This window comes from Esox lucius, chromosome 13 (assembly GCF_011004845.1).
Source record: "Esox lucius isolate fEsoLuc1 chromosome 13, fEsoLuc1.pri, whole genome shotgun sequence".
NCBI lineage: Eukaryota > Metazoa > Chordata > Actinopteri > Esociformes > Esocidae > Esox > Esox lucius.
Genome location: NC_047581.1, coordinates 15,139,547 through 15,165,328, shown reverse-complemented (window position 1 = coordinate 15,165,328; position 25,782 = coordinate 15,139,547). Strand labels below are relative to the sequence as shown.

General features: G+C 41.6%; 2 protein-coding genes across 3 annotated transcripts in view; both read left to right on the top strand.

The window, feature by feature from the left end:
• adgrd1 (adhesion G protein-coupled receptor D1) overlaps positions 1-7,940 on the top strand; it is a 30,043-nt gene extending 22,103 nt beyond the window's left edge. For both annotated transcript variants that reach the window (XM_020052159.3, XM_010895059.4), the window contains 12 exons: positions 1,015-1,088; positions 1,684-1,807; positions 3,340-3,443; positions 3,596-3,707; positions 4,015-4,168; positions 5,089-5,155; positions 5,362-5,428; positions 5,540-5,631; positions 5,771-5,897; positions 5,997-6,038; positions 6,157-6,249; positions 6,333-7,940. In XM_020052159.3, the coding sequence (XP_019907718.2) occupies positions 1,015-1,088; positions 1,684-1,807; positions 3,340-3,443; positions 3,596-3,707; positions 4,015-4,168; positions 5,089-5,155; positions 5,362-5,428; positions 5,540-5,631; positions 5,771-5,897; positions 5,997-6,038; positions 6,157-6,249; positions 6,333-6,428 (1,152 nt within the window). In that variant the 3' untranslated portion in view covers positions 6,429-7,940. The remainder of the gene's footprint in view (positions 1-1,014; positions 1,089-1,683; positions 1,808-3,339; positions 3,444-3,595; positions 3,708-4,014; positions 4,169-5,088; positions 5,156-5,361; positions 5,429-5,539; positions 5,632-5,770; positions 5,898-5,996; positions 6,039-6,156; positions 6,250-6,332) is intronic.
• Positions 7,941-8,420: 480 nt separating this feature from the next.
• Positions 8,421-25,540, top strand: ulk1a (unc-51 like autophagy activating kinase 1a). The gene is made up of 26 exons (XM_010895060.3): positions 8,421-8,985; positions 9,116-9,208; positions 9,324-9,365; positions 10,890-10,922; positions 11,746-11,782; positions 12,950-13,123; positions 13,461-13,534; positions 13,636-13,737; positions 16,841-16,899; positions 17,661-17,743; positions 17,853-17,903; positions 18,197-18,282; positions 18,427-18,559; positions 18,689-18,749; positions 19,889-20,014; positions 20,198-20,349; positions 20,460-20,530; positions 20,650-20,816; positions 20,924-21,039; positions 21,516-21,641; positions 21,742-21,881; positions 22,054-22,238; positions 22,467-22,585; positions 22,679-22,836; positions 24,434-24,569; positions 24,675-25,540. Exons 1-26 carry the CDS (start codon positions 8,896-8,898, stop codon positions 24,731-24,733), a joined length of 2,673 nt encoding a protein of 890 aa, XP_010893362.2. The 5' UTR covers positions 8,421-8,895; the 3' UTR covers positions 24,734-25,540.
• The last annotated feature ends 242 nt before the right edge of the window (positions 25,541-25,782 follow it).

Genomic DNA, 25,782 nt, shown 5'->3' with positions numbered 1-25,782 from the left:
TGTGTCCGCGCTACACGTTTACCACGCCAGCCTATGTTTTGTGTTGAGGAAAGATTGGACAGAGTGTTAGGTTGAACCTGAAATTATGTCCAGGCCCTAATTACCACATTCCTACTTCAACCATTAGCTCACTGTCTCTGGGGACTCCCAAACTGATTTAAGGAATAACATGGAAATAGTGAGTTACAGTGAAATAAAAGGCTTTAAGACACTAGGGAGTCTCACACAATGTAATAATCACCTTTGCTTCACAGCTGAGCTTTTATTTTGAATGAGCTTGTTAAGCTTATGTCTTGTTTAGATGTTTATTGGTCTCTTTGTCCCAGTGGAAGGATCACTGTTGTTTGATTTCAGCAAACAGAACGCAAATAGTTTGTTCATTCTTCCAAATTCAAAAGAGATGGCTATTTGTTTTAGCGTATCGAGCCAACTCTAATGGTCTTGTTAAGCTTATGGATGAAGGGGAAGCCAACTGGAGTCATGGAAAGTTGTTTCCAAGGCTTCCAAAGGATTCCATGCCCCTCTCAAGATGATTACAGTAACATGTATTTTCCAAAAAGGTTGCTCTGGGTTATGGTGGTAAACAAACACTAATAAACTAAGACTCACTAATACAATTGAGTCAATTGTTTTCCATGTAACCTTTATTTTACACGTTTGTTTATCCTAAAAGACCAAATAACCAAATTCGACAAGATCTTGGCAAGGGTGAGAGGTTGGGGAATAAGTAAGCGTTAAGTTTTGTGGGGGGTCTTTCACTGAGATTGTACGCTTTTTTGTTTTATTCACCTTTTCTTTCATTTAGGTTCACTTTTATTCTTGGTCCCATTTGTATACCTGAAAACAACCTATTTTAAACGGAAGACCTGGAATTGGGTTTCTGTTTGATTTCTTTAGGTTGAGGACAAGATGCCAAAGCATATCAACAAGTTCCACATGCCCATCGCACAATACGCGTTTGGGGAGCCGACCTGTAGCTGTGAAATGACCAGCATGCTTTGTTTTTCTCTTCAGAACAGGGATCAGCAGGGTCAGGCCTTAAACCAGAGCAACAGTGTGTTTCTCTACTGTGCCTTCCTCGACTACAGGTTGGTGCCACATACTATTCATACTGAGTCAGGCATAGAAATGTGTTAAGGAGATTGTGACGTAACAATGCCATATGTGATAGGAGCACATTTCAAATCCCAAGTAGAATATTTTGTGTCCATGTACTGTGTATTGGGATCTTTAGTATAATGCGTGCTATAAATGAGAAAAACATGCAAAGTGCTCTGTATGACCTCATTCTTTTATCAAATCTGAAAAATGTTGCTGTATTTTACAGTCTTGTATGAATCGTAATAATACGCATATACGCAAATACACAAATAATACATCAACGATGCTGTGTCAATATTTGGCCCTGTCTATTTTGAGTGAGTGCACCAACGTTCTATAAAAAAAACCTCTACAAGACTGTAAATTACGACTGTTTTATTTGGACTCCTAATTCAGCAAAACAAACTCTTTGGGCCTCCCACGTCACCAGGTTACCTAGAGAATAACCCGGTTATCGAATGTAGGCATGGTGTGCCATTGGATTTGCGAATGTTATTTTGACAGGCATGTTTCCTTTCTGCCTGTATATTGTTCCCGGTCTGACTGGCTGTGTTACCTGTCTAACTGTCCGTCCTCCATCAGTTCAAAGGAGGGCGTTTGGTCCAATGAGGGCTGTGTGAGGGCCGGAGGGAACATGTCCTACTCTGTGTGTCTGTGTAACCATCTCACCAACTTTGCCATCCTAATGCAGGTGGTCCCCACCGAGGTAAAACACCCTCTCCTCTCCTTCACGCCATCTGGAAGTTCTCTCTCTCTCTCTCTCTCTCTCTCTCTCTCTCTCTCTGTTCGGGTCCTCTGTTTTCTTGTTCAACCAGCAGTGCACCACATTATGTGATTTATGTGAGTGTATTTGGCCGTTGGTCTGAGGCTCACCACACTGCAACTTTACCCGTCCGGGGGTCCTAGCTCTGCTAGAGTTTTCAGCGTTCTTCCTCTGTAGGTCATTTAAGGTTTTGGGGAAACAATGTTGGTTTCACTGGTGGTTACGAAGGACATTGCAGTGGACTACCACGTTTCTTTGGGTCTCAACATGAGGGATTGGTCCATGCCTCAAAAACCATCTATTCCCACAGTCTGTTTTGGATCAGGGATTCTCTGACATTGCCCTCTTTGTAATACATTACATGTAGGCCACATATCACACCATGAAGGCAACAGTCTCCTTCTTTTGCAGCTCTGTACTTCAAATATATATTCCAACACAGTCTAGAACACATCACTATTAGTGCATGGGTTCCCCTAAAACAAAATCAACATTGAAATTAAACAAGAGACAAGAATATATATTCTCCCTTTGAGCGTGGTCCATCCCAAATTCCTAAAATAGAAAAGGAAAGCCCTCTTTCAGCTCAGTAACTCGGTAATGTATTGCAGCAGTGGTCACCGTGATGCTATACTTTTCTCCAGTCACTCTAATTAGTGGTTCAGCAGCCTCTTCCCTTAGCTGGATGGGAACATCCCACACATTCCTATTCTGGAAGGCTGTGACTGCTCCTCTGCCCTAATGACAAGGCACATGCTGAAGTTAATGGGGAATCAAACCACAACGTCTGGAAATAACTCCTGCTAAATAAAACATCAACACACCGTGCCCCGCACACGCACATTCATTTACACACTCACACACAGGTCCGTACACCGTGTCGCTGTCATTTTTACTCTGTTTTTTATTGCACCTCCGTTTTTTGTTTGTTTTGCCGTCTCAATTGAACGATGATGCTACAGTAGTAAGTGCCTAAGAAAGTAACATACGGCTGAAGAATGAACCTTAAATTAGCCATGAATCCTCTTGTGACGGGGGAATGGAAGCTTTTGTACTACAGGGAGCGGCAATTGAACTCAAGCTTTTAAAATATAGATATGTATATATTGTTGAAGTATTTCTGGCCTGTCTATCTCAAGGTAGCCGGATTGACATATCCTGTGAAAAACCCATATCTTGTTCACCATGGTCCAGTGGGCGGAGCTACTGCATCTGGCCCACTGCTCTTCCAGGAGAAACCCCTTCCTCTGTCTTTTCCTGCTTTCTGTCTAATCTGTCAAAACAGATAACGAAAACTATCGTTTAATGCTCTTTAACTCACTTCAACTTTATATTATTTCCCTAGCAACATATCCAGTGCAATAGCTTTTAGTCTGTATAACACTGAAATAAATCAGCCTTAACATGATTTTGAATATCTGACTTCCATCTGGAATGTCTTCCCAGATTGTGATGAGATTCTTATTTTTGCACAGCTTACCAAGGCCCACCAGGTGGCGCTATCAACCATTAGTTACATTGGTTGCTCCATCTCCATCTTCTGTCTCACCATCACACTTGTGACATTCGCTATCCTGTCGTGAGTATCTTTCAGTCCTGTAAAAATTAACACATTAAAGCACCTCACGTGTTCTACACGTGCCTTTATGAGTGGCATTTATCCCGTTATGATGAAAAGCTATATTCATAATTCATCATACATTTGGTAAAATATTTTTTTTATCCTTGTAGTTCAGTGAGCACTATCCGTAACCAACGTTACCACATCCATGCCAACCTGTCCTTTGCCATCCTGGTGGCACAGATCCTGTTGCTCATCAGTTTCCACTTTCACCCCGGCACAGTGAGTACCCCATAATCACTGTCGGAGTAACACACTGGCCTGAACCGCAAAGAGATTTGCCACTTGGTTATGTGTGATAATAATGTGTAATAATAATGTCTAATAATAATTTGTGACAGAAATGTGTAATAATAAAGTGTTATAATAATGTGTAATAATAATGTGTGATAATAATGTGTAATAATAATGCTTCAGAGGCAGGTGAGTGTTATGATTATGATGATAATGCGGATGACAGCCGCAGCCCATGAGGGCGAGGCACCCTTTGCCTGACGTCATAATCACCTTTGACCTTCTCCTTTCCCAGCTGCCCTGTAGGGTGATGGCTGTACTGCTGCACTTCTTCTTCCTCAGTGTCTTTGCCTGGATGCTGGTGGAGGGCCTGCACCTTTATAGCATGGTCATCAAGGTGTTCGGCTCAGAGGGCAGCAAACACTTCTACTACTATGGGATTGGCTGGGGTATGTCTCACAGTTGCTTTAAATGAGCTCTGTGGCACACACATGGCTATCACATGTCATGTGAATCAACATTTAGTTCCCATTTGAATCAAATTGGATTTGTTTTTCCACTGACACCTGCGGCTACATGCAGCAATCTGCTATACATCAATAGACTGATCATGGACAACATTTCCCACATTGAACATGTTGATTATGTAGTTTGGCCCGAGACCGCCATGGTTTCTGAGGACCAGAGTGGGCGGACTTCTCCGTGGGCCAGAGTAATGTGTGTGTGTGTAAGTGCATGTACATGGGTGTGTGTGTGTGTGTGTGTGTGTGTGAGTGAGATTTTTTTTTGCTGTCTGGCAACACTTGAACCCTTCCACATGCTGGAGTGATTATGGGAAATAAGATCCAATTTCTATCATTTCCTATGTTGTTGGCCAAAGCAATGCTGCCGTTTGTGGCCAGCTGCAAATTAAGATCTGTAGAAATATCCAGCAGCTGGAATTAAAGCCTTTCAGTCATCTGAGTATTAAAAAGGAAAAATTAAAAAAATGTACAGCTCCTGTTATTATCAGTTAGAAAAAGCTTCTGAAATGTTATTCATAATTTCCTTATTTAGTGTAACAGTTCTGTTCTGGGGAAGTCTGGAAATCTCTGTGGACTTGGGAAGCCATTAAAACAACAAACAGAGAAGCATGACCAATAATAGAACCAAGTTGTTTTAAATAGGGAATGAGAAAATACCACAAAAATCACACTTGTGTCCTCTGCTACTGCTCTCTCTAACATGCTTCATACTTCTTGCCAAACCTGGTTTGGACAACATTAGACTGAAGTCAATATCAGAAAGCAGTTGCTTACAATGAAATGTAGGGGATGTGTTGCTGTGTGTAAAGTCTTTATATCTGGTGACATGTTATCCATTCACCCAGGGTCTCCTCTGCTGATCTGTGTGGTTTCTATGACGTCAGCCTTGGACAGCTACGGAGAGGTTGGGAAGTAAGTCAGACTTGCGACACCCTCCAAACTGGCCATCCGAAACCTATTGGCAGCTCTGTGCCACTGGGTAGGGTTGAACTCTAAATAGAGGGCCATGAAACAGACATTTGTATTGAAGTAATTTACACCAACAGAGAGAGATGGGAAGTATAATGTGAGAGATGACGACCAAGCGTGTTCCTCTCTTTCTCTCCTCCCTCCCTCAGTTGCTGGCTGTCTTTGAAGAACGGGGCTATCTGGGCCTTTGTGGCCCCAGCGTTGTTTGTCATTGTGGTAAGAGATCTGAAGCAATCACCAGTAGGGTTCACTTCCTTTCTTATTTAACGTGAGCTTTCTGACGAAAGGGATATGTTTATGTACACAGTATTGTTTTCCCTCTGTCAGGTGAATATTGTGATTCTTATATCCGTGACGAGGATCATCTCTCGTATTAGTTCAGAGAATTACAAGGTTCATGGAGATGCCAACTCAGTCAAGTGAGTCATCGTGTCTGGCCATAGGGCTGAAACCATCATCTAAACTCTGAATCAGTCAGTCTGACATTAACACAATTATGTATAACACACGCAGTAGAGAGTTGACATTGACTATGTCCCTGTCTCGCTGTGTATACAGGCTGACGGCAAAGGCAGTGGCTGTACTCCTTCCGATTCTGGGCATCTCCTGGATCTTTGGAGTCTTGGCTATCAACGATCAGTCGCTCATGTTCCAGTACCTGTTTGCTGTGTTCAATTCATTACAGGTCAGTGTAACTGTGTAATCATGCAATACTCTTTTTTGTTATTATTAGTCCTTGTCAACAGTACATAACTGCAATCATGTGTATCTTTCATTCATAAAGGGATTATTTATCTTCCTGTTTCATTGCCTTCTCAACTCTGAGGTAAGCCACACCCCACTGTGATGATATAATCTGTTTATTTTCTAACATGTCTGGGGAGGTGATGTTAATCACTCCATTTGTTGTTAGTCTTACTCGTGGCTGTGCTGATACCTTGTAGGTCAGAGCTGCCTTCAAGCACAAAACAAAGGTGTGGTCTCTTACAAGCAGCTCGATTCGCAACATCAATGTGAAACCCTTCAACTCTGACATTGTGAGTACTTCTGGACAGTAGGCAGGCTTAATGAACCTCTGAATGTGACGTTGACCCTGTTGCCTCTGCTCCCTCTGCTCCAGATGAATGGAAACAGGGGAGGTGTGAGCCCCACCAAGATGAACACTTGGGACAAGAGCACCAACTCAGCCAATCGAATCGACCTCTCAGCCGTCTAAAACTGTAGGACAGTAGCAGGACGCCATTCCAACCAGGGGGTTAACAAAATGTAAACGTATTGACAGACACTGGCATTAGCACTGTGTTGTGGCCCACTGTTAGTATATGTGATGTAGGATCCACTCTCACGGACTCAGATAAGGGTTTAGCTGCAGGATGGGGTACGTCTTGATGGAGCGCTATACACACTGACAGGAAATGACCATTCAGACAGCCATCTCTGAGCGTAGGCCACCCTGCCGCCGTACTCCTCCACTATACCATGATTTGATGCATAACTGCGACCTCAACGGGGCTCCCTCACCCTCTGAAGACAAACAGACTCAAGGGACTGTGCCTCAGGACTTCCCTAATAAAAGACAGCTACACAGACCCACCTAGGGGTTGGATCCAGGATTAGTGAACTGGGTGACATCGTAAAGGTTCCTGGACCATGACAATTTAAAACATCAACATTTTTTCTTTTGATTTTTCACCTTATTGGGTATAATGTCTTGACATTTTTCTGCCAAAGTCTTTATCGTGAATAATTATCAATTCTTCCAGAGACTATCCAATGAGTTGCATTTGGTGTATTTCGTGCTAGGTAAATGTAGTTGTACCTCTTGAGGGTTTGGTACTTTCAGTGTGAATTATGGTTATGGCAGTTATAATGGAGGCTATAGGAGCTTGCTGATGGCTTTGTGAGGTTTCTAATGCATGATTATCTCAGAGGATCCTGGCTGAATAGCACATTACTGTACACATTGTGTTAGCCCACTGAATGAATAAAAACAGTGTTCTTTTAAGTGCATGATGTTGAATCTAGCACTAAATAAACATGTACCGGAAAAAAAGGGATTGTTAACTTGGGACAAATATTTTATTCATGTAAATAGTGTAATCAGCTGAAAACCCCTCCACAGTTTAATGTATTAATTTATGGATTTGGTCATTTTATTATTATTTTCTTTACACCGCACCAGACTTTGAGTGACTAGAAATGCTCACAATGTTTAATACTCTGCCTCTCTTGGTTAGTTCTTTTGTTGGTTGATTCTTACAATGATGAGTACAATTACATTTTTTTTGTGCTCTTTGTGTCTTCATGTAAGCTGCAGTAATTCATGCTTTTTTTAAATAGAGAATTATTAATTGTGTTTGACACAGTTCTGTGAATTTTATTATCAGTGTTAAATTTACCTTTTTAAATTATGCTGAGCATTTTTGTCATGATTTATCTTTGAGGATTGTAATATCATATAGATGTATTTCACACAAGTGGGACTTTTAATCAGTCCGTCAATTTGTCTTGAGTTTCACTGTGAGATTGGAGAGAAATGTCTGTTTAAAGTCTTGATTGTTGTTACACTGTACAAACCCGTAATCTCCAACAATAGGATTTACTGTATGAAATCATTGAAAAACACTCCTTTAGTCTTTTCTCTCTCCAGTATTTGAGCACAGTATTTTCTGCCTGTCTTTTTTATGGCACCTTCTTTGTTTTAGTTTTCTGTGTTATTTCGTTTGAATAAAAAGACAAACATAAAAATATACTTCACGTAATTCCTCTATCAACTGTTCCCAGTAGCTACAGTAAGTTTATATATATATATATATATATATATATATATATATATATATATATATATATATATATATATATATATATTATTTACACCTGTGGTATCTAGTGATTGTAGAAGGAGCTCTATTTATAATTAGTGTCCTAGTCTAGAAGGTTACAGTGGAAAGCCATCTGGAGGCCACTCGTATGTCTAAAAATAATTAGGTGGTAGTGAACAAAAAAAATTAGTTCGTTGTTTCAAGTGAGACAATTACTTCAACGTAGTAGAATATTGCTTAGAGCAACCGGTGGCCATGATGATTTGACAAGTTATAGTGTGCCGGTGACGCCAATTTGGACACAACTACAACTCCTAATGCGCATGCTCACACCCACCCAGGGATATGAATAACTAAAGTGGTATCTTTGTTTGTAATAGGTGAAAAACACTCGCAACATTTGTAGCTAGTAGCCAGCCGCGTCTAGTTAAAGCCGAAGTATGTCTGCGTGAAGAAAACACGTTTTGGGCATTCATATAGGCTACTTTGGTACTAAAAACAACCAACGAACGAGGGGTAATTCCCTCTTCTCTTTTTAAACAGTTTTCATCCTGTTCTATTTAAAGATATTTGCTTCATTTTATAGCGTACCTTTTTATAGTCATAATGGTGACTACAACTCAAAATATAGAATATTAAATATTAAATGAAGCAGTCATGATTGAAGAACTGTTTTGGGGTTTCATCGCGAAGAGACAGCCCATGGAACTTAAAGGATCTGAATACCTTTCATGCTCTCTTGAGTTGAACTGTGGCGACTTCCAGATTTTGCCAATGGTCACCTCAACATCCTGATTCCACCTGGATATAGGCCTACAACATCTATAAGTATTAGTAGTAGCATTATTACTGTTAAACATTATGGAGACAATTGGGAACTTCGAGTTCAGCAGGAAAGACCTGATTGGACACGGGGCCTTTGCCGTGGTGTTCAAAGGAAGACATAAGGAGGTAATTTGTAAACCACATGTTGATTTAAGAAGGGAATGACTGGCCGTATATGTATTATTAAGATGGATAAGATCGTGTGGAATGTGTGAATGTTATTTCATGTTCCCCCTGTTCCCTTTGCCATTTTAAGATGCATGACTTGGAAGTAGCTGTGAAGTGTATAAACAAGAAGAACCTGGCAAAATCCCAGTCACTGTTAGGGAAAGAGATCAAAATTCTAAAGGTAAGAATAAGGCTATTGAAAGATTGGCCAATTAAACTGAACTCATTGAACATAAGTTGTGTTACATAATCTATCTGGGCAATATGCAAATGAACAATATTTTCCATCTCCAAAGGAACTGAAGCATGAAAATATTGTTGGATTACTTGACTTTCAGGTATGTGTTGATTTTAAACATAATTGAACATAACAGATGCATCATTGCATCTGTTGGTATCATCACACACGGTTCTGTGCCTACACAATAAGCTGTCAGAGTTTGCCTGCTTGAGCCTGTTTTCACGTGCACAACTGTTGACGTTCCATGTGCAAAACATAGAATCTTATTGGCTCATCATTTGTTGACGCGAGTCTCTGGATCTTGTAGTTTTTTGAGGGTTTAGGCAAGTAGGCATAGACAGGTCTGTTGGCCTAGGGACAAAGGCAAATTAATCACATATCATATTCAAAATATGACTTTTAGAGCTAGAATGTGGTTATAGCGAGTGGTAGTCACGATACATTATATTACCCAACATAATGTGGGACTATGGCAGTGGAATTGATCAGTCCTGTCCCACTATTTATGAGACATCTAATCTGATACATTGCCATAACCTTTTATTCACTCTCAGTTTGGCATCTGTCATCTATAAACAGATCAAATGTGCGTATAGGTGTGAGTTTCTCAATGTTCCCATCTCAGGGATTGTGTAGTGTTCTGGCTGTTCTTGTTCAGTCATCCCTTCAGGGACCTTTGTGGCTGTAAAATGACCCTGTCACCAGACAGTCACTAGCTGGTGTGCTGATCAGTTTGGTTTCGCTGGCCTTAAACAGATGGCTGGGTTTATGTAGCCCTACAAGCTCAACAATGGCTTAAGACAACAGTCAAGATGCTCAGTCAGCAGACATCTCCCTGCAAACAGACCGTTCTCAGCACCTAAATTAGCTTAATGTGTAAAGATCTGATGTCCTCTAGGATACAGAAGAGGCTTGAGAGGAAGTGGTTTTGTACTGTGTCTAGTTGTCATGTAATATATCTAAAATCTACTAATGCCCATATGATCTTTTTTCCACTGTTAGTGTGGAATTTGCAAACAACAACACTCTGGATAAGAATGTCTGCTCAGTGTCTACGTTAAAGTGGAAATGTATATCTAAAGGTACCAATTTGGTTTTAAGTAACTGAGAAATCTACAGTTATTATAAAAGCGTACTGGTTTTTATTAAGACCATAGAAATGCAAATGAATTCCGAATGCAGTTCTTCAGTCCCCTTCCTGTCCTCCCCATATGATACATTTCTCAGAAATGAGCTTGTACTGACACCCTGTCATTCTCCTAGCATTACTTAAAAAAGGCTGACAGGAACCAACCACGCTAAATGATGAGTTTGTGTCTTTGTTGTGTAGCATGGGACACATGTCCTGCATTATAAACAGCTTTTACACATGCACATCCATCTTGGGGCTACACTTTACATCTAATTTAAAATAGCAATGGCAGACATCTATTTGCCTTTGGTGGATACTTACAGAACTACAAATCAGTGATAAGAATATATTGCCAATCCCACAGGTTTGTTGCATATAGGCTATAGTTGCATATTCAACGTACACAAGAGCATAATGTATGTCAGTCAACATTAGTAATTGTATAAATCCAAATGTGTTAATGAATTATGTGTATGTTCTGTCTGACAGGAAATGGCTGGGTGTGTGTATCTGGTCATGGAGGTAAGACTGTTGACTTTTTTTTATTTGGTTGTGGTAATTCTTTTAAACTTTCTTGTCATAAATCCTGTTTTGCGAGTGCCATCTATATTTTTTCACCCATCACCAATATTGTGCCATTGACATGCACGTGTGTGTTACTAACTTAAAGTTGTATATCACTGCCCATCCATGACTATTTATTTATGTAACATTTACGTTTGAAAATGAAATATGGCAATTACTGATCATAATGTATTGAAATTCAAAATTCAGACTGCTTATTGTATACATTTTACTAACAATTCGGTGAACAATGTAACGTTTAAACTGTATGCGTGGCACACCTGGCTAAAATGGTTTTGTATTCTACATAAAAAATATATTTTGGGCCATATTGCAATTGTATTACATAAAGATATGGTCAAGAAAAGTTGGTGATGGAAAAAAGACCACATTGAGTTGTTTGGTGGCCATGATGGAAAATAATATCGTGGGGATAAAAAGTACATTTCATGATGTTCAATTGTGTGCCTTTATCCCAAAACATCCGAGTCCATGAAAAATTAGCAATAGCTAGTGTTCATTGTTCCAAATACGCAGGTCTGTTTCATGGACTATTTAGTATGTACTGTTTGTGGGGCATGTAATTACAGAAAGACTGGTTTTATGTTGTTATAACATTGTTGTTTTTTAGGTTATTACACTAATTGTTTCTTTCTTGCCACAGCGAAATGTAACAATCAGTGTATAACTTTTATGATGACTTTGGTCAAACACTTTTATCTTAGATCATGGCAATATCAGTTACTATACAATTAGTTTTGTTTTTCCTGTCTGCTCTCAGTACTGCAATGGAGGGGACTTGGCAGAATATCTCCACTGTAAGTAAACCGTCAGCTCAGAGGTTTGAGAAATGTGTATCTTATATTAACTCATGTTTAAACCTCAAAGTGAATTAAAGCATTTTAACATCTAAAGCATTCTAACACATTGTTTGTGATTGTGTTTCTGGTGTCTGCCTTCATATGGAGAACCAAATACAATAGGATAGTGTGAAAAAGGGTCACACAAAGAGCTGCTTACTTTTGGCAACATTTGGTGTCAGGTTATTTATGATTAGTTATTGCAATGGATATTAGTAAATTACATCTGTGAGAGGTTTTATTGAAGTCTTGTAATCCTTTTATTTTGAAAGAACATGTAGTTGGAAAGAATCTAATGATCTTTGGGCCGCACAATCTAAAATAAAAAAAATGTGGGTTACGTCTTACATCAAATTCTTAAAGAGCTTGGCCCAAATAAAGGCCAAAATACACAACATGTTTTTGGGTGATTAACACCAGAAGGAATGTTCCAGTCCCTGCAGCCACTAAAGAAACATATGGCCACTAATAATTAAGTGACAGACAAACATCGAGCACTGAAAATAACTCCCAGTTTTTCTTGCTCCCTCGTAGCCCAAACTAGTATCCTCCCTACTGACACACTCACAAATCCACAAAATCAACCAAATCTTCTCATACACTCACAGAGAAATGTTAACTGAAAAAACTGCCCTCCTCCCATTGAACTCTCTCACCTGAAATAGGGTGACTGGGCCGAGGGCGTACAGATTACACACGGCTAAATTTATCATGTGTACTTTAGCCATTGACTCTTAAAATGCTGGATTTTGCTGTCGTGCCGGCATGTCTTGCTTTTAGTAGGCATGTGCCTGCCTGTCCTGCGACTGCTTACCAATGCAGTTAGATTGGCACATCCAAATCCCAGACACGCCTGGCAAGCCTCATGTCTCGCCAACATGACCTCATCTATCCTTCGCTGACTTATCTCCTCTCCTCCACTGGTGGAAAAACACAGATGCTAAAAATACAGCATGAAGTGACGCCGGGAGTTGTGGTGCGAGTGGTGTCCGGTTGTTCTACCTTTGGTTTACACATTCGTAAACAGACCTGACATTCGCCACATTATAAATGACTACTTTCAGAGGTCATGACTCCGCTCCTACCAGCTTCATTTCACATGAATAACTTCTCCTTTGACTTCAGCTAAAGGTACTCTGAGGGAGGACACCATCCGGGTGTTCCTTCTGCAGTTAGCCGGGGCCATGAAGGTGCTCAGAGAAAAGGGCATCCTTCACAGAGACCTTAAACCTCAGAACATCCTGCTATGTAATCCTGAGGGGCGCAAGTCAAGCCCCAACAACACCTGCATCAAGATAGGTGTGTGTTTTCGATGTTTGCATAGGTGTGTTTTTGATGTTTAGATAGGTGTGTTGTTGATGTTTACGTAGTTGTGCTTTTGATGCAAGTTCGCCATGAGAAAGAGAAGCAGGACAGATGTCTGTGTCGGGTGTCGGAGATTGTTTGTTTATTGATGACCATCATGTCGGCACATGCAGGATAAAGACACGCTACTATTTACTGATCCTCTTTCAAAGGGTCCACTGTTTAGTTACAGTATCTCTTCTGAAGTAAAGAACACCGTGGATTTTAGAGTATGAAAATAAGTGTTTTGAATTTGTGTTTTTGATCGACAATTTTTGCCATCTTTCTCCAGCGGATTTTGGCTTTGCACGGCACCTCCATTGTAACACTATGGCGGCCACTCTGTGTGGCTCCCCAATGTATATGGTGAGAAACGTCCATTAGCGACATCCATATACCCCCGTGCCTAATCTGTAGTTAGATGGGACACAAGATTCTAACCCACCGTGCTGTCCCGCTGCTCTCAGGCCCCGGAGGTGATCATGTCCCAGAACTATGATGCCAAGGCTGACCTGTGGAGCATAGGAACCATAGTGTACCAGTGTCTAACTGGGAACGCTCCATTTCAGGTGAGTGAATCCTTCACACGGGACGTGTTCATTTAGAACGGAGGGTATTACACCAGCAATGCCTCTCCCCAGAGGTCGATTCAGACAGTGTTAGTTTGACCAAACTGGCCCTCGGTATTACATTTTCCTCTCATTAAAAACAGGCCATCATGAAATGCCTGAAGGCTGTTTCTAGGCAGCTTGTCTTGAGAGAGCCTATTAATGGTCTTTATTTGAGTAAAAATACTATCAATGGGTACCATTTAACAGACATTTAGCAATGTATAGGCACAACACATTTGAATCATTTAGCCAACTGGGAAGGTTGATATATGACAAAATAGCTAATTCATCTGAAGGCTAAGTGCAAAGCTCTTTGTTTTGAGCATCAATTGGGTCCCATGTTTTGCCATAGGGCCATAATAAGCTTCCTGCTAAGTAAAAAGTAGAAGATTTGGAATGGACTAAATGGATGGGATAGTCTATGACTTCTGCCAGTAAAACTAATCCCATCCAAATAGGGTTTCATGAACACACTCTCCCAATGTATTAGGTTAGGAAACCTTTTTTTATGGTTTTATTATAGGATTATAGAAAATACATTTTATCATTCTATCTATGTTCTATCAAACATCCTCATTTCTCTTGCATAACACATAAAAGGCCTTCAAAGCTCTGCAAATCTGATCCTGACAGGCTGATTTCCCTCATTGTTATTATGAAAGAACTGACAACATATCGCATGAAAAACAGCTATTAGCATGTGACATATCTCCAGCTTGAGATGACCAGCATGTGTCCACACAGCAGTGCCTTCACATCTGCTCCCCGTTTGGTTTGTTCCATCTGGGGGTCAAGGTTGTTGCCCCGAGTTCACAGATTACAGGAACTGTGTGTCCACCTGTTAGAAAAGAGTGTTGTTTACCAACAGCCAGGCTACCAGGCAATAACTTGTGGGCAGTCAACCATGTCTCAGAGACCAGGGTAAACATGGTTTCACAACAGCCAGGGCTGGCAGGGGACTTTGTGATTCTCCTGGAAGCCACTAGGGTGCCCGAATGTTGGATTGATGAATGCTGTGTTGAATCGTGCTTTCAGAGAGTTTGTCAAGCCAGCTGGAGGATTGCAAATAGTTTGTCTCAGGTTTATGGTTCCACGAACAGCTAAATGATCTGCATGTTTATTGGGAAGTCAGTCCTGTTGTAGGTTGGGGTGCATTACAGTTCTAAGGTGTGAACCTCGACCATCCTTTGTACTGAGTATAGGACTATTCCTGCATCAGATTCTTCGAATAGCAATTATCCAGAGGGAACCATGCCAGTGAATTCAGAATCAGAGTCCATGGTGGGGTGACCATGACATGAGATAGCTGTGTTTACTTTGCCTATTCATGTCACTTGGTTTCAGTTGGCAGGTCCTAAAGATATGTGCAGCCATAAAATAAAAGCATGTTTCTACAGAAAAAAAACATAAAAAGTACTGTATGCTCTCTGATCCATTACGCAATATTGTTTATTGCATAATGTTTTCAACATTATTTAAGAGGAACAGCAGAAATTATACTTCTCAAATTATGAATTATAAATGTACCAAAGACATTGTGTCAGAATCTTTGTCCCACTGGTTGTCTGTAGTATGTGCACCCTTCCCTGTGCCTATAGTAAGAATAACAGCATTGGCATTTTCCCTTCATCTCCGAATGAGATTAGAGTACATTTTGGAACAGATCTCATGCCACTCCTCCTCAGAAAGTGTTTCCAGATCCAAGAGATCATTTGGTCTTTTCTTGGGGATCGCCCACTTCAATGTAAACCAGCTGTTTTCAGTGGAGACTGATGGCCATTCCTTGGGGTCTTTATCTTTCTGAAAGAGATCAAAAAGTTTCAAACTTCTGGCCAAGGCATCAACGTTTTGGGCTCATTTTCTTATTGAACTTGGTAAAGTTAATGATGCCATTTACCTTAACGCCCTGTAACAGCAAAGATCAGAGCTGATCGAGAAGGTCCTTTCCGCATGTTCTTCCTTCATTCTACAGAGAACCCACTGCAGATGTGAATCTTGTTGGGTTCCTCTGACCATGGCACCGGTTCTTATCCAGGTGGCAAAGTTATTTAGCAAACTTTTGCCCATCTTAATCTTTTCTTTTCATTGGCCAGTCTGAGATATGGCTTTTTCTTTGCAACTCTGCCAAGGCCAGCATCCCGGAGGTACCTCTTCACTGCTGAGGCTGGTGTTTTGCCAGTACTACTGTATTTTGTTCATCGAGATCCGATGTGTGATTTAGGTGTTGCGTAATTTTTCTTTAGCAGTGCACATACAGTACGCTTCAAAAGTTTGGACAAACCAACTCATTCAGTGTTGCAGACAAAGTCAAAATTGGCTGTGCAGTTAAAATTACTGAAGTTAAATTGCTTCTTGGTCTTAAGTTTAGGATTAGACATAACATTAAAAAATATGGTTGATGTTATCGTAGCTATCGTAGACTTATAGATACTGTAAGTCACTGTACCTGTAGAAGCTAATGTTGACTCCCCGTTTCCTGCTTCAGATTTGAGCCATGCCACCACAAGTTTCATATTGGCCAACACTGTTACATTACTCTGTATGCCAACAACTGAAGCCTGAGGAAAGAGGTTACTTTAGAGGCATATTGTGTTATATCATTGTCCCAGTGTTTGGAGAAATACATCTGAAATATCTTAGACAATTTATTGTCTAATATACATATTTTACCTATAAGGAAATTGAATAATTGTGAATAATTTTGTTTGTTGACATCCACTTTTAACTTCTAATGATGAAAATAAAAGCATGCATACTGATCAGATTGCATTAAGACTAGTGATTTGAGTATTATTAAAGGAATTTAGGATAAAGAAAAGCCACACTTTGATTTGTTGGGTAACCAAATCTCCAATGAAGATCAGTACAGTTTTAAATGTTAAGAAAATGCAATCCATATTTCTGTAATGCATGAATATTTAGAAAAAAAAAAAAAAAAAAAAATAACACACACTTAATAAATGTGGATCGGGTGACATCCTGTTTTGACAAGTGAATAGCGGTGTGTTTTAGCTGTATTAACAGACAGGATGTGTGTCTTGTGTGTGTGTTTGTCATGCAGGCCAGTAGCCCCCAAGAGCTGCGTCTTTTCTATGAAAGGAATAAGGACCTTAAGCCCAGGTTAGTAGTGAGCCGTGCAGGCATTTGCCCTGAGAACAGTCATACTCTCTCCTGCTCATACTAATGCTAATCCTAACCCTAATTTCAACCTAAACCTAACTTTAACCAGAATAAACTAACCTTCATGTATGATCTTTACCTAACCCTATACCTAACCCCCTATTGCCTAAACTTAAAAGGAACCCCAGTTGTAAAACTAACCCCATTGAGAAACCCTTAGTTGTACCCAAACATCTGAGCCAGACATTTTCTGATTTGTGAGCTTAGAGAAAAGACAGATTAGCAGACCTCTCTCTGATAAAGCCTGTGTTAAGCATTGGCAAGTGTGGGTTACAAGGTTTGTTATTTGCTTTTCACTATTTATAACTGCTGTTAGCTAACTGCTATTGCCCTACACCGCTATCACTTTCCACATAACCCATGTAACTCTCACACACATACCCATACACACACCATGGCTCAGTATGCCACAAGGCCTTAAGTGAGTCACACATAAAAACAGGCACATGGCCACGCTGAGTATTATAGCTGACAGAGGTTTACTGCAGTAAGCGCTAGCAAAACAACCACACGCCACATTACAACACAACTTAGTTATCAACTCATTTTCGGTCACGTTCCACAGTCAGTAGACACAAACGCAAAACAGCCCAACATGTGAGAATACTCTGTACTGTTGTTCAGCACACAGCTTGTGTTTTCATATTTTTAGGAAAATAAATACATTTCAATGCTAAATATGTATCCTGTGTCTTTCCCAGCATCCCACGGGAGACATCTGCCCACCTAAAACACCTGCTCTTGGGCCTGCTGCAGAGGAACCATAAGAAGCGCATGGACTTTGGTTAGTCTCACTCACTTTCTCGCTGTTGGAGGTCTGACTTGGCTTCATTCTTACTGTACTTGCAATGTCATACTTATCTTTATTAATTTTTAATTGTTCACCCTCACAGATGAGTTTTTTCATCACCCTTTTCTGGAGACAAGTTCTTCCATAAAGAAATGTGAGTATCTCTATAGACCAAGGGTTCTTCAAATGATTCAACCTGGGACACAAATTATTTGACACATCACCCCCCCCCCCCCCCCCCCCCCCCACAACCCAAACTTATGAAAGCATTTCATGTCCCCTAGGCCTTACGCACAAATTAATCAGTGGATAAGAGCTGGAGTTTGTGAATTATGAATGAGTTCTAACATCTCAAGTTATCTGGTACCTAAATAGAGCATACCCAAGCCATGTCATGACCCCCAACTTGTATAATTAACACCACACTGACCGTGTCCGTCTTCACAGCCCCTCCTGTACCCGTTCCCTCGAACCCCTGCTCTGCCAGCTCCTCTAGCAACTCCTCCACCTTCCACCTGGCCTCCTCCCCTCAAGTGAGTGAAGACCGTGCCAACATGATTCCTGTACAGCACCTATCCAAGTACTGAGCCCAGTGCCTTCTGAAATAATGTGCTACTGATACCAGTCACAGATAGTCTGATATCATATTATATATGTTCCACTCTTTTCTCCTTTAGCATTCCGATGCAGACCTACAGAGACCCCATCCCAAGGCCCCGCCCTCCCCATCCAAGGACCCAGACCTCCACCACAGCAGGAACACCTCCTCTGAGATGGACGACTTTGTCATAGTGCCTGCCCAGTTCCCCAGTAAGACACGCCATCTCAGCATCTTCCTCTCATTCTAAACCTTGCATTGCCATTGGTGTGTCTTCTTGCTCTGGGCTAGTAATGGAAATGTAACTGCTATGTCCGTGGCGCCTGCTGTGTTTCCTCCAGGTGAGAATACATGCGAGATGAGAGACGGGTCACCTGGCCAGGGCAGCCTGGTCTATAGTAGGTGAGTTGATGTGACTTGTTAATGTTCAATACAAGGAAATGTATAGTCCCACAGGGGAAACCTGCACAACGGAGAAGGCTGTGACAGAGGCCCTTATGACAGCAGGTAGATGGTTGGTACCACTGACTGTCATGTCAGTGGTACCAACTTGTCTTGATGATACAGGAACTGTCTGCTGGGCGCTGAGGGTCTCAGTCCAAGCAAGACACCGCCCCCCTCTACACCCCTCTGTCCCCTTAATCCAGTTAGGTAAGAACAGGGCTGTGTGAAGAAGGCAGATGGGGATTAAAATGGGCCATTTAGAAGGTTCAGAGCATTTAGTGTAAAGACCAATCTACACGGTATACTTAAAGGGGCCGTCCTTTTTACGTCACAAAATGTCTGGCATCTGGTTCAAATCGCGAACACGGTGTGCAGGTTTGCATGTCCTGAAACTGTGGGAAGCAACACGTTATTTGTTGTGAATCGTGGTGCTGTTGTGGCTAAAGCTCCTGATCTATAGGCTTGATAACCCAATATATCTTCAATGAAAGTTCAAACAGTAAACCAAACAACGTTGTAGCCTCACTAGAGTCCAGCCAAAAGGTTACTTAGTTTTGTAGTTAATCACACATAATAATGTAACAGGTCGCTGTTTTAAGAACCACTTGCCAACTAGCCATTTGCTTTCTCTCTGAGCACAACATGATGTTCTATTTTAGCTGATAGTCCTGAATATATTCACTTAGTATTTTAAACAGGACTTGTTAAACTCCAGCAAACTGTATAAATACATTTATAGTTTCACACTGAGATTGTTTTTTGCTGAATAGACTAGAGAGCTTGCTATGTTCTTTTAGGAAAAACAACAAATGTTTTTCAGAACAAATGATGAGATAAAAACAACCAAACTCTGCTATCGCCAGCAAGGGTATTGCAGGGTGTTACTAAAAGGGGTACTTTTAAAAAGAAAGCATGTCCCCCCACGCATATGTTAACTCTTCAGAGGCTCTAAGCCACCCTGCTGTTCGTCCCATAGGTGTCAAATGACAATCCTTTGTGATCATTGTTGGTTTCCCCTATATCTACCATTGTGTTGAAACCCTAACCGAGTCACTAAGGTGTCCTCATCCCTTTCCTCTCTCTTGTCGTCTGTGCAGCAGGCCTGCAGATATTAGTGGGAGTAATTACAGCCAGTCTGTGCCCATTCCTGTCCCAACACAGATCCACAACTACCAGCGCATAGAGCAGAACCTCCAACCTGCTGGCCTGCATGGTTCCACCAGGTACATCTCTCACCGTCAGTCTCTGTGTCCGTACATGTCAGGTTCCCTCGATCCCCCTGTCTCCTGGGCACGCCCCTGTCTCCTGGGCACGCCCCTGTCTCCTGGGCACGCCCCTGTCTCCTGGGCACGCCCGGGGTGGGGGTGTATTCTAGGCATCGTTGACATGCTGCGTGTCTGTTTCAGGGCCACTCTGTGCTGTGTTGATAGTGGTGGAGATTCCCTGGGGAGTAAGACTGGAGGCAGTCCCCTTCTCCCATCAGGCCTGGGTGGAGCAGCCCTCAGTCACCGCAGGCTGTCAGCTGGGGGAGCCAGACCCTACCAGCCGTCTCCTCAAGGTACAGATGAATCCCCTTAGGGCTCCATTACTGAAGCAACACACTTTAGACCTTCTGAATTCAAGTCCAGCGTGCTTTGAACTCTAACTGTAACACATGCCCTTTCCTAGTGGGCACTTTCCCAGAGACTCCAAGGCAGACTAGTCCATTCAGCACCTGGACAGGACAACAGAGCCCTCAGGTTAGCCCCGGGAGCATTTTACATGGAGCAGTCTCTCCTGCAGGCTGTTTGTGAGTAATGTGATGACGAGTTAATATTATCTTTATTCTCATTCTGTTACATTCCTGGTTCCTGCTTAGGCCACGCCTCCATATGAATTCCCCCAGCCCGACAGCTTTGAGGACTTGCCTACCATGCCCACACGCCGAAGGACAGTGCCAGACCTGAAGAGCCTGGGCCTCCTGCCAGGGCCTCAGCCCAACCACATCAGCAGGGCTACGGGGAAGAGGAAGGGACTGTTCAAAAGGTGGGGACCTGCTCTGTACTGGCTGTCTGATGACCATGCTCGGAAATGGTGAATCAGGCTCTATCTTGAGGCTCCTCTAAAGGTATCCGCGTTCTTTCTTCCTCCAGGTCTCTGAGCACAGGCCGTCTGTCAGACATGCTGCTGAAGTCTGCTTTTGGAGCTCAGTTGCTCGATGGAGGAAGTAACGAGAGCCTGTGCTCTGAAAGGCCAATGGACGTTACAGGTACCAGGGCACTGTGGGCAAGCCTAGGGAATTGGATTCAGAGTTTAGAAAAAATACATTCTTTGTTTTGATTTGTGTATGGCTGATATTTGCCAAGGGGCTAGACTTGGTAATTGTAATACTGTCAACTCTTTTTATAAATTAGATAAGGTCTTAAACTTTCCAGGAAAAGCCTTATCTAAAAAAACTCTGTGAGGCTTGACAAATAAAGAAAATGTTCCTGACTGCTTGTCAGCAGATGTATGACCTGACCATAGATTTGCATGGGAGGTCAGGGCCGGTTCTAGGCATAAGGACCCCCGGCCGCAAAGCAAATAAAATGTTGCTTAGTGTCCCCAAAGGCTAGAGACTGTGGGAGGTTCATGGTCAACGTCCATGGCCACTTCAGCCAAAGATCTTATAAAAGATGTTAGACCTGAAGCTTCTTGTTCTGTTGTTCAGTTAGTTAAGCCATTTCCCCATATGTGTTCCTACAGCCCCCCCTACTGGTGTCATGAGAGTTGCAGGGGCCTCGGGCAGTCCCACATCGGTAGTCTTCACTGTGGGATCTCCATTCAGAGGAAACACTGGGTCCCCACCAAACACCACTAGGACCTTCTCAGGTACAATGGGTTCTTAGACTACCTTAGGACTATTAGAATGCTTTCTCATTTGGTTCTCATAGTAAATCAGTGGTGTGATATAATGATATTATGGCATTAGGTTCCCCAACCTATGCTAGCCACCTATGGTCATTCGGAAGAGGAACCTATAAAGATGACCCCAACTACCCCAAGGCAGCCAGCCCAGACAGAGCCATAGCGTTTCACCCTCCGGAACTTCCAGAGGAGACACTAATGGGGGTAAATACATAGACACCCGTTCCTGTTACTAGGTCTCTGTACATGAATGGATTCCTCACTGAGATATTGTTAGTAGATGTCAGATACACTACAGTTTGCACATTGACAGAAAGCAGGCTGATGATGAGCCAACAATGCTTTAACTGCGAGGCTTTCCGTTTTCCTGTCGCAGCAGTGGCATACTGATGGGCTGAGTAACCTGCGCTTCACTCTGGCCTTTGTCCACTGTGTAATGGAGATCGCCAGTTCAAAAGACACAGGACTTGAGAGTGAGACCACAGGGGACTCTCCTGATGTGTCCTTTCTGCAGCAGAGCCTGGTGGCTGATCAGATCAGCCTTCTAAGCCGGGAGTGGAGGTGAGGAGATGCATGAGGAGATGATCCTCAGCCTGGTATCCATTCCTTCAGCTTTGTTGCCGCTTAGGCCTTTAACGTATACAGCGCTTAGGACCTTCTCAAACGGTTGAAGTCCAGGGACCCCTTTTGTGTTAGCAAATTCACCCGGGGCCCTCACATAATCAGTGCTCAACTTAATTGAGATTTTTATTTTTAAGTGAGAAGTTTGGTCTTTTCAATCTATCACAGCTATGCAGAGCAGTTGGTGCTGTACATGAAAGCTGCTGAATTTATTTCATCTGCATTACACACCGCTATGGACGACATCAGAGAAGGTAGACTCTTTCCCTCCACTACAGTCAAGCAAGGTGAGTCACTTCTGATTGCAAAAAGTCATGTCAATACTCATGTTATATTGTCTTTAATTTGTGTTTGATTTAATTGATCTCTCCTGTATTTAGTGGTGAGGAAGCTAAATGAGCTGTATAAAAGCAGTGTGACTTCCTGCCGCTCCTTCAATGCCCGCCTGCAGAGCTTCCTCCTCAACAAGCAGAGGCTGATGGACCAGATTAACAACATCACTGCAGAGAAACTAATCTACAGTCATACTATGAACATGGTAAGACCTCATCTACAGTCATACTATGAACATGGTAAAACCACATCTACAGTCATACTATGAACATGGTAAGACCTCATCTACAGTCATACTATGAACATGGTAAGACCTCATCTACAGTCATACTATGAACATGGTAAGACCTCATCTACAGTCATACTATGAACATGGTAAGACCTCATCTACAGTCATACTATGAACATGGTAATACCCCATCTGCAGTCACAGTATGACCTTGGTACGACCTCAACTACAGACACAGTATGACCTTGGTAAGACCTCATCTACAGACACAGTATGACCTTGGTAAGACCTCATCTACAGACACGCTATAACCATGTTAATTTTTTATTATTTTTATTCAACCTTTATTAAACCAGGATAGGCTCATTGAGATTAAAAATCAATTTTCCAAGAGCGTCCTGGCCAAGAATAGGCAGCCATAAGTCGTAACGTTTCAGAATACAATACAACAAATACAAGTAAAATCAATACAACCATAAGTCAATTACACCATTATTCTGCATATGTTGACAGAACATAATTAAAAACATTGACAAGTAAGGGAATCAGATTCCAAGTCCATCATTAATGATTTTAAAATGCGAGACAAGATATTGATTTTTAAAACGATTTTGAAAGGTGTTCCAAGCTGAGTATATGAAGGCACGTTTCCCAAAATGTGTTCTCTTCTACAGTCACTAGATGGAACAACACTTAAACTCCCTGTTTGTCCTTTATAGCTTTTCTCTAGTGGTCTAAAGGATTACGCAGTATAAAAACAGTAAATTAAATCTTACCTTTTTACATTTTGTGCAGTACTTATGACCTGGTTATACAGGGCATCTACTGGTTTCAGCAAGTTAAACAGAAGTCTTTTTAAGACTTTTTTTAACGCCACTTTGAATTCTATTTAAGAACAATTCACAACAACACCCCATGCAATAAATACATAAGGACACCAGTTTGACTGAAGTTCCCACCGTTGTTGGATCAGTAAGCCTGCTGCTAACAGTAATGTTACTGGCTGTACACAACCAAACAGAACTGAGACATGCCGGGCGTTTGTTGGAGGCTTTTCGCAGCGTTTCTGTTCCCTCATTTCCTATGGGATTCCACAGAATGAATTCCCATAGTGCCATGTTTGATGGGCAAAAAACACAGTGGGCTTCCATTTCTTACCCTTCAACAGATATCAACTACTATATAGCAAAGTTGCTGGTGTCCAAAAACGTCTGATTGAATTTGCACTTTGCCATGGTACCTGGGGGGACGTTTATCAAACAATCTCTACTATGTAGGTAGCTAAATTACCTTGCTTGGTACTAGCTAGCTGTCTACCACATGAACAACTGTGTTGGGACCGGGAGAAGAGCAGTCCCAACACATGGAACATTCTGACTGAAATCGTGGTTCCTCTCTACGTGCGACCAGGGCTAAAGTGCATTAACAAACCACACATACGTTTTGCATCACCTCTTCACTATGTTAACAGAACTTAATAAGAACTTTAAAAAGACCAAGTAAGACAATTTACTACTTTTCAAGGCCAGGAACAGTGTTAATATGTGAGTGTGTGTGTGTTGCTGGTATCCAGGTACAATCAGCAGCCCTAGATGAAATGTTCCACAATGGCCCCCCACCCATCCAGAGATACCATAAAGCTCTGCTGCTCATGGAGGGCCTTTCCCTTACCATCACAGACCAGGCAGACCTTGACAACATCAGTAAATGTAAGTTGCTTATAACTAGACAAACAAGTCTTGGAAGTTATATCGTACTTCACATTATTAACGTATTTCTCTCTCTCTCTGTTTCTCCCTTTGTTTTGGTCCCAGGCAAAACGTACATTGAGAGACGCCTCCTATCTTCTTTGCAAACTACACAGTGTGACTAATCGTATGGCTTTTTGACAATAGCGACATATTGTCTGAGCCTCTGAGTTTGCTTAGAGCACCTCCAGACCTCTGATATCCTGCTGATGTTCCTCTGATGAAAAAGGAGCTCCTCTGACTGTTGATACACAAAAGCACTTTGAACTGAACAGGCTCAGTGACAACATCACTGACATAGCTGCTTTCAACCTAAAGTACAGCCTTGCACCCAACATGTTTAGTACAATCAGTAGGGGGAGGTAGAACAGTTCTGTCTGATTCTACTCTGAGAGCAGCTTGTGTTGTGGTTGTTTCATGCCAGGTTTCTGCCAGGCCAGTAGTATGTTACTGTTAATCTACTGGATTTATCAGGCCTCTTTGGATTGGGTGATTGATTTTACTTGAAGTAGTTGTGTGAGAGAAATATATGTTTGAGAAAAACATTTAATGTAAAACAGGGGATGCTCAGTAAGGAGAGAATTCTAAACTATATTTAGTGCTAGCTGGTGTAATATTGAAGCTAGAGGCGTAATATGCATCATTTAAGAGTTGGAAAGTTGAGAAAGAAAAAGTAAAGACCAAGTATTGCCTGTTTGTAGCAGATTTCCTTTTTTATAATTGTGTGTGTTTTTTTTTTTATCTGCATTTGGCAATGTACAGTTTAAAAAAACAAACAGTATAGCACAAATACATTTGTGATGGAATAATTCATGATCTTTTTGGAATGTCATAGCTGCATTTCAATGATCTTGATTGTAACTGGGATGTAAGTGTCAGCTCTTCAAAAAGGTACTATTTTCCCACCAGTTTTATTCATCAACCACCATTATTGATCTGCATGTATTGGTCCCCTTTTGCACTAATATTGGTGAATGATCAGCACGCTATCGTGAATTGTCAATATGCTATAGGCATGTGGATGAGTCTGAGAAATGACTGAAATAGGCTGAACTTTAGTTCAGTATTGAAAGTTTAAGATTTTGTATAATCCTGGGGGTTTTGCTGTGTGTTGTGTGATTGGTTTTTATGTTGTTTTTTTATGACTGCCTTTGGCTATGCTTTGTTTTTAAAT

What these genes read in the sequence shown, in the direction of transcription:
- ulk1a (XM_010895060.3), top strand. Translation starts at nt 8,896, where the DNA reads ATGGAGACAATTGGGAACTTCGAGTTCAGCAGGAAAGACCTGATTGGA. An exon ending in AAGTTCTTCCATAAAGAAAT is followed by an intron (nt 17,904 to 18,196) that starts GTGAGTATCTCT and finishes CCGTCTTCACAG; the next exon opens with CCCCTCCTGTACCCGTTCCC. An exon ending in CACCACTAGGACCTTCTCAG is followed by an intron (nt 21,642 to 21,741) that starts GTACAATGGGTT and finishes TTATGGCATTAG; the next exon opens with GTTCCCCAACCTATGCTAGC.